Genomic DNA, 8,796 nt, shown 5'->3' with positions numbered 1-8,796 from the left:
AAGGATGGAAGGAAGGATGCCTTCCTACACATTTGAACAGGACCCAGCTGTAGGAAAACAGCAGAGCCATTGGGAGAGTGCCATCTACAGTGCAGTACTAGCACACTGCAAGACATTGTGACCTCGAATATTACGCCAGATATGTTGCACCACAAGCATGGTCTTTAAAGGGACATGCATTTTTCTGATCATTATGAAGTCTTTCTGATAATCAAGTCTTTTTGATAATCAGGATAATACAATAACATATGACTTTTGAAATAAAGTACATTAAGTATCTCTCACTTACAAAAAATTACAGTATCTGCAGTAACATTCCATTATGCTGTTCTTTTGTGTTTGTCAAAAAGGGATAAAATGACCCTTGGTGCTGCATATGATGTGAATCAATCTTTTTATGTCAGACTAACCTAAGGATTTGTGTTGAGTTATTCATTCTGCAGTTTTCAGTGCAGGACACTGATGTCATATCTGCTTCAAAGTAAAAATATTAATGGTGCTTTGTTTACAGCTAATAGCTGAAGATCACATATCATTAGTCTTTCTTTAGGTGCTGACAATAGAAAAATCTGGATATTGTCCTTTCAATAAAACAGCCATTATAGGCCAATCTCTGTTCTTGATATGTATCTCTATTTTTGAAATATTTTTTTTCTACTCAAATATCATATTTACTGTGTAAATATAAATGTATGAATTCTGTATCTGTTGGTACAAATAAAATGTCAGAATGTCTCAGCGTTTGTGTTTTTGTGAATCTGATAACGGTACAATTGCTATGCCGCCTAGTTATGTATAGTCTGATTGGCTAATATAAACAGGGGCGTGCCTATTGAAATGTCATCGTGTCTGTTTGAGGTAACGTTGTCGTACTCAGACCTGACGGATCAATACAAATGTATCACAGGCGTAATACGCATAAACAAGTATTTTTCTGGGAGGACGACAATGGCTCTCAGCTTCACTCAAGAATATTTCCAAATTCCTGCGGTTACCAGAGCGTACACGACAGCTTGTGTTTTGACAACAGCTGCGGTGGTAAGCAAATGAGGGCACAGGGGGTAACATTCGGCATGCTTGCTCTTTAGCTGGTCTAAACAGGGCGCATGGATAGCTCCTGAGCTCTGACTGGGTCATCACAGTAATTAGGTTGTTTATTACCCATAAGAGGAACCGGGTAAGACGCACCATCAAACGGAATAAAGGATATTTGTGCCTTTGTGTTGCCTGTATGTTGGAATATTTATAAACTCAAATGGTATTTAATCATGATAAAAGACATGCAATATAAGGTTGAAAGGAAAGACAACATTGTCTGAATTGTATTGTCTATATAATGTCTATATAATGCATTGCCTATAAATAACACAGATGACAAAATGTCAAAAAATGTTATGACTTGAGGAAAACCTTGTAGGCAATAGGGTAAAACAGTTTATTGCTGGTGGTCATAACTGATCATAACTTTAAAGCTGTATTCCCTTTGCTTTCAGCAACTTGAAGTCGTCACCCCTTTTCAGCTATATTTTAATCCAGATCTGATTATAAGAAGATACCAGGTAGGCTATGATTGGATTGTTAACACCATAATCTTCTCATATACTGTACTAGCATGAGCACGGTCATTCACACTACTGTACTCAACCCTCTCTGTTTTACAGATATGGCGCCTGATCACCAACTTCCTCTTTTTTGGTTCACTTGGATTCAGTTTCTTGTTCAACATCATCTTTCTGTATCTTTTGGGGCCTTTTTTTTTGTTGCTTTATTGGCAAACAGAACCTGCCTCAGTTACCACATCATAGGCTACACTAGGCCAATATTAGGCTTCTTGAAACTTCAAGTAATATATAAACCCCTTTGAGTTCTGTGTTGAACGCATTGAATGTTCAAAACCTTGCTTCCTGTTACCCAAGCCTACAATTTTTTCTATCACACCTTTAACAGTATGTGCTGTCAGTTACATACATCTAGCAGTATTCATTTTAGTGTCCAGTTGATTGTGTATCCCTTCCTTGACATACAGTAATAGGTATCGATATTGCCGTATGCTGGAGGAAGGGTCTTTCCGTGGCCGCACTGCTGATTTTGTATTTATGTTCCTGTTTGGAGGCGTCCTCATGACTGTATCCTTAACATTAGAAGTGACAAAATGTAGACTACCCAGGGTATTTTTCAGTCCCTGGTTGTAAAAGTTGAATGACAGCCGTTCCTTGCTTCTTCTCAGGTAGCCACCACATTGCACATTCTTAGTAAATAATATAGCTTCCAGTTGTTGTTTTTTTAAGTTAATAACCTCCTTGTACTATTGTGCAATGGTCTAGGTGGAAACCTTTGAGGATGTTTTTGTATTGTGATAGCACTATTTTTTTTTATATTTCAGTTGCCACATGTTTTTAGCAAACCTCCAAGTATATGTCGACCAAAACATAGGAACTAGATTGCTGGTATAATACAGTATTACATTTACATTTAGATTTTTGGCAATTAGCAGATGCCTGTATCCAAAGCGACTTACAGCAAATACCTCTGTCTAAGTAAGTGAATCATCAATTCATCAGTCATTGCAAGAAAACTAATCTCTGTTCGGGCCAGGGGCCATTGGCAGTCATTAATGCTAGAAAAAGGAAGAATTATGTTTTTGTTTAGTTTTTTTCCTTTTCAGGTTGGCATATAGCAGTCCTGTGTTTGAACAAGCCCTACTTATTTAACCGTTTGCTCCAGTAAAGTGTCCAGCTGAAATGGTTGAATACTGGAAGTTATCATCATGTTATTATTCAGTGGGTACCGGTATGTAGGCTACTCAAGCACATCTGTTTCGGATAGGAAGGAATTATTATAGATTCTAGGTTCAACAGCAGCAGGTATTTTGGGCTGTAATGTAACTGATTTAGCTACTGTATGTGTTTATGTCTTTAACTTAACACCTACAGTTGTTCGGCCTCTTTGCCAACCTGTTCTTCCTGGGCCAGGCATTCACCATTATGCTGGTGTATGTGTGGAGTAGAAGGAATCCTTTCATACGCATGAACTTCTTTGGCCTTCTTAACTTCCAGGCACCGTTTCTACCCTGGGTGCTCATGGGATTCTCATTGCTGCTTGGCAACTCGATTGTAGTTGACCTTCTAGGTACAGTATGTTATCTGTCCATCTCTCACAAGAGCCCTTTGTGATAGCCGTGACAGGACAGCGAGGAACAAAATGGGTTTCCCCTCCTTGTGTGACAAAGCAGATAGTCAGTGTTTATCTCTCTTGTCTCTGAACATAGCCTCAACAATGTTGTCCAGGCAAAACACAGTCATCAAAACAATCAAATCAAATGATTTTGATCATTAAAACAAGATGATGTCGTGTAACAAGATGATGTCGTGTAACATTAAGTTAAATTAACATGCATTGCTATTTCTGTCATGATGTAATGTACTGTAAATGCTAGTGATGGCTTCCTCCTCCTCCTCATCAGGCATAGGAGTGGGACACATGTACTACTTTCTGGAAGATGTGTTTCCAAACCAGCCAGGGGGCAGGAAGCTCTTGATGACACCAGATCTTCTGTGAGTATCAAGAAATTGGCATGAGCAGTGACTGCTCTGTTCAAAGGTTTAGTGTGGGCTCTGGCTCCGGGAATTTTAACCACAATGACATCATGCATCCATTATGTCCCAAAGTAACTGGTGTTTCAATACAGTTTTAGTTGTCCCCTGGCCCTGTGAGACTTGCCTCATTGTCCCCGGTTTTCACTCCCCTTATGAATAACATTTTCACAACATTATAATAGCATGAACCATCAAGTTTGTCTTAAACAGCAATATTGTCCTTTTTCAGCCGGGCCATGTTTGACACTCCAGTGGAGGATCCTGGATACTCTCCTCTCCCAGAGGAGCAGGCTGGAGAGTTGTGGCAGGACCAAGGCGGTGAAGAGCCCAACCAGTAGCAGGTGTAGGGGGACCATCTTCCACATCATACCCAGAGACACAGACCCAGCCCCACAGAAGAAACAGAGAGCCATGAGAAAGCGTTGGATGGATATTTACTCCTCTGGGAGGGTGTTGATGAAGAGAAAAGGCGCATACAAATGGCTGATGTATTGTGTCCACTAGGAGCCACCATAGTGCATCGCTCTCATGTCCCAGACTTCCCTTTCAGCGAGTGTTGTAACTAGAATTGTCAAATGCAGTCAGAGGCTAGTGATGAATGTAACGGTTCTCTCACTTGATGCATTTTACTACATTGCTTCTAATGTAACATGGCAGGTTGTGGTCTGTTATCCTTTGCCATTTCAAAGGGTCCACATTTTGTCACCGATTCTTTACAAATAATGTGGAACTACTTTCTGGTTAAAATACCATTTTGAATACCACCACAGTTCTTGTCCTCACAAAGTGTAACATGTTGCTACTGGTTCATGGAAATGGTGCACCACAAAGAGAAAGAGAACATTGTTTTTGTGTGACATTGGAGTGGACCTTGGTTCTATGTCACTCTTCCTCTGGTGCTGCTGGACTCATTCATAAATCTGCCGACTATCTGGAATCCCTTTACCCAGAGAAACCTGCACAGTTTGCACTTTTTAACTACTGCCTTTGTGGGTGAAGCACTGGTGCCAAATAGAAATCGCTTAGCACACCACCGTAGAACTGGGTTGTGCTGGGTGTTGAAAGCATGAACACAAAGAAGCATGCAAAGTTCAAATGCTCTAATAATAATAATATGGTGCCAAAACCAAATACTAGTAACTAGTTACACTCCAAGTAACTTTGATAAGCTTGAATTTGATTGTAATTATTACATCTCATGATTTACTTGATTGACATGATTGCGCATACACTTCCATAGTAACGGTTAAGAGGGTAAGCAAGATCATTCACTTTTATTTTTCTAAGAATTATTCAAATGTACAAAAAGACAACAAATACAACATAACAATATATTCTCTGAGATTTCCTGTGTGTTTTTCCCCTCTGTGGGTGGGCAAAAAAAGTCAGTGGTCAAAGTGGGAAGAGTTTCTCCACATTGGGAAAAGGGAGGGAGGGAGAGGGCACATTGTAGTAGGGGATATGGTGAGACTCTGCTCAAAAAGACACATGGGACGATGGAAAGGGTGGGGCGGGGGGGGGGCAGCGGGGTGATGGTTGATTGGTTGGTTTATGTTGAGAGCGCAGGTGACTGATGAAGATGACCTTTTCTGGTAAACTAACTGAAGGAATGTCTCTGTTGCTGCTGTTAGCATATTGCAAGTCCCAACAGCCTCTTCATCTAATGGCCTATTTTCATGTAGGGGGAGCATGACCATCTGCTTACATCTTCTACCATGCTGGAGCTGTGTTTGCCAGTCGTCTCATTCGCCTAAAAAACAAAGGCAACATGGAGAGCCAATATCAGTGGCAGTAACATTAGTGACACATACATACATTTGAATGTAGCAGATGGTGGTTGGGCTACTTTTAACAATATGGATTGTAATGTGTGTATCTAGGAGAGTGGAACATAGACAGACACCCACCGAGTGTTTCTGTCCTGGTCCCTGATCTTCTTCTCCATCTCTGCGTCTGTCAGTGTCTCCAGCAGGGGGCACCACTGGTCAGCATCACCTGTGTTCCGGATGGCTATCTCAACAGTGGGCAGGGGGTTCTCACTGCAAAGACAACATTAGCCAGGAACAATTACGCAACTTCATCAAACAGTCATCATTGCACAACTACATGACCAAGAGACCAGACATTAAAAGGGGACACAGTATTTCAACTATGGAGCAACATGTATTTGGTGTTTTGAAATACTCCAGATATGAGCAGAGGTCATCGTTATTGTCTGGGGCTGGGCCGTCCCTTTCACTTAATTCTTACATAACTTCAGAGGCTGTACAGGGCCAAGACAGTCTATAACATTTCACCCACATACTAACACTTGAGTGGGCCCGATGGGTGTACCCCATAGCCAAAACAACAGATCTCAGCTCTCCAAGCCACAATTTTCAGCTTTGTGTGTGTGTGTATCACTTTGTACATGTTACCTGAAGGCGTATGTCCTCTGGTGCCAACTGAGTTGCCCCCTGATGCTGTAGGCGATGGTGGTGACGAACTCTCCACCCAGGCCCAGCTCAGAGCATAGTTTCAGGGCAAACTTCTCTGGGGAGTTCTCCCTCTCTGACATATCCCATTCAAACTGGTCCACCAAGGAGATGTTTCCAACATGGATGTTCAGCTTTAGGTTAAAAAAAGGAATCAGAAAATGTAAATTGAGGTCCAGAATGAGATTTAAGTGAGTGAGTGGACATGTGTCCAGAACGAGCCTAACGTGTGCTTGGAAATGACTGATGATGTTTTCAGTTAACCGTCACGTGGAATTCTGGTCTGACCTCCTTGCTGAACAGGAATGGTGATCTATGAGTCTTACCTTGATGATGACTCTCTGGTCTGTCTGCTCTTCCAGGATGCTGTCTACGGGATAGGACTCAATCTGCTGGCGGATAGCTGACGCGATGGCAGGGACAAATGCCAGTGGGTTGAGGTCCAGATCATCTGACAGGATCTCAGCAAACATCTCTGGTGTCATCAGCTTCTCTGCAGCGTAACAAGACAGCATATGTGAGCCTTTAGTTCACTCGTGCAATCGGGACATGAACCAGGGACAGGAAATGACTAGATAGCTCAAATAAGTCATATCAGAACTTTCAAGAGCTCTCACACTACTGAGACACAAAGGCGTACAAGGACCAGCATCACAGACACACACGCTCTAAACTAGGAGAGCTGTGCTGCAAACCAACCGTTCATATTCCACGTGAAAGCATCCCTGAGCTTCTGTCCCTCTATCTCCATGTCCAGTCGGATTGGAACCAGAACCTCAGACCCGGTGGCGTTCTCATGGATCACTGCAGGATCATGGTCATCAAAGCTGCGCATGGTGAACAGTCACACGTAAGAAAAACAATGGTTTTAATCTGTGAACGCGATTCATCTTTACACCTAAAAATATGCACACAGTGGGTAGTTCTGACACTGCATAAGTCTTTCTACCTACCAGAGAGGGAAGGTCCTCTTCTTATCGCGACCTAACCGGCTGCGGTTTATGGTGGTAGAGCAGGGGACAGCGTCCAGATGGTGAGAGCTGTTGGGCAATGTAGGGACCCACTGAGTGTTCCTCTTACCCTTCTGCTCCCTGTTGGCCAAGTGAGATATGAAGCTATAAGTGACAACAATATCCTGCCATAACCACCCCATCACCAAGGACCAGTGCTGAATAACCATCATTCTGATTAATCACAATGTTAATGGCAATACCTGAGGTAGGCTGGGGGCTCTGTGCTGATGGAGATAGCCTTGTACTTCTCATCGTTCCCTTCAAAGATCTCATCCACCTCTGATGCCTTCAGTAGGGTCACACTTGTGGCTAGGGTTGTATAACCATGATCTAATAGGAAGAATAAGTCAGGGGTTTGCAACAAACGTAACGATCGTATTTCCCTCCAGACAGCAGTTCTAGTTGCAGTAGAGAGCTACTGACCGTGCGATGATTCCACTATCTTCTTACGTTCCTCCACTGACGCCAGTTTCCTCCATAGCGATGGGTATCTCTTGTACAGGGAACCTCTGAACATACGCAGATAGTTTCCGACCTGAAAGCACAGATATCAAGATGTTAACTTAGACACGTAGCACGCACAGCTGTCTTCATCACAGCAAATGACAGGCCTGGGGGCAACCGTCCCTAGAACAGCAGCTGTATCATAGCTAAAATGACAATAAACAGTAGATTTAGGTTACATTACAAACGTAAGATATAGCAAGTTATCCTACTAAACTGAAACACTGACCTCCGAACCAATCATATAATAATCCCCATCCCCATCCTCTTCGAGCTGGAATCTGACAGGTTTTTGTCCAAATGTCTTGCTGAGCGCCATGTTGTAATGCAATAACAAAGCTGAATGGTGCGCATGCGCGCTGGCGCTACGCAAAAGTGACCTGGCGCTGCAAAATGACGCTTTTCTTGGAACGCGTCCAACACTGTTTAGACTTCCTCTCCTTCCTCGTCTCCTACCCTGGTCTCCTATCCTGGTCTCCTACCCTGGTCTCCTCCATCAACAGTACTTTCTAGACATTTATTTCAGTTAACTGGTTATGAAGTAACTGGTTATGTTGCCTTGACAAATCAACACGTTCAAAACGCTCATGACGGTGTGCTTCCTTATAAACACCACTCTTACAATAGGCCCTATAAGTATGCAGAGCTCTCAAGTTTTGAACAGAGTTCAGAGTGAGATTTTGGGACGTTCTTTGGCTTGATGTCCCTTGGTGTCCCTTGGTGTCCCTTGATGTCCCTTGATGTCCCTTGATGTCCCTTGCCTTCCACATGCCTGCTTATGTCCCTCACGCCTTGATGGGCACAGGAGCTTTCTTGTCTGCAGACTGAGCACCACCAGTAGAAGGAGCTGGTGGTTCCCATTGGGATGAATGGCCATCGAGTTGACCACTCCTTCTGAAAGGAACACCTATAGGTGGCTGCTCCACTGAATCCCCTTTTCCCTGACATCTTTGAAATAGACAAATGCAATAATTAATACTATGCATAAAATATAAGGAAATAGCCTAGTAGTAGGCCAAAGGTTTTCACAATGGAGAGGTTGTGCCAGGGGTGGGAAAGGAAAAACTAAACATATTCCAAATGATTATTATCGGTATTGTTATAAAAGTATTATGCAGTGTTGAAGAAGAGGTTTGCCTGCCTCTGGTTCTGCATCTCAAAGCAGCTCTCATTCAAAGCAGCTCTCATTCAATGTCACTTCGACTATGC

General features: G+C 42.7%; 2 protein-coding genes across 2 annotated transcripts; one reads left to right on the top strand and one right to left on the bottom strand.

The window, feature by feature from the left end:
• Window positions 1–919: 919 nt before the first annotated feature.
• derl3 (derlin 3) lies at window positions 920–4,927 on the top strand. The gene is made up of 7 exons (XM_080532112.1): window positions 920–1,038; window positions 1,494–1,559; window positions 1,662–1,735; window positions 2,033–2,126; window positions 2,934–3,129; window positions 3,464–3,554; window positions 3,826–4,927. The coding sequence occupies exons 1-7, from the start codon at window positions 949–951 to the stop codon at window positions 3,932–3,934; spliced, it is 720 nt and encodes a 239-aa protein (XP_080388238.1). The 5' UTR covers window positions 920–948; the 3' UTR covers window positions 3,935–4,927.
• Window positions 4,928–4,938: 11 nt separating this feature from the next.
• smarcb1a (SWI/SNF related BAF chromatin remodeling complex subunit B1a) lies at window positions 4,939–7,908 on the bottom strand. The gene is made up of 9 exons (XM_080532111.1): window positions 7,817–7,908; window positions 7,507–7,618; window positions 7,284–7,413; window positions 7,024–7,161; window positions 6,770–6,897; window positions 6,397–6,563; window positions 6,014–6,204; window positions 5,504–5,635; window positions 4,939–5,346 (listed from the first exon to the last, which is right to left on the bottom strand). Exons 1-9 carry the CDS (start codon window positions 7,904–7,906, stop codon window positions 5,307–5,309), a joined length of 1,128 nt encoding a protein of 375 aa, XP_080388237.1. The 5' UTR covers window positions 7,907–7,908; the 3' UTR covers window positions 4,939–5,306.
• Window positions 7,909–8,796: the final 888 nt, after the last annotated feature.

Source organism: Nansenia antarctica (genome assembly GCF_963989245.1).
Source record: "Nansenia antarctica genome assembly, chromosome: 5".
Classification (NCBI taxonomy): Eukaryota; Metazoa; Chordata; class Actinopteri; order Argentiniformes; family Microstomatidae; genus Nansenia; species Nansenia antarctica.
This window is presented reverse-complemented; position numbering and strand designations above follow the sequence as displayed.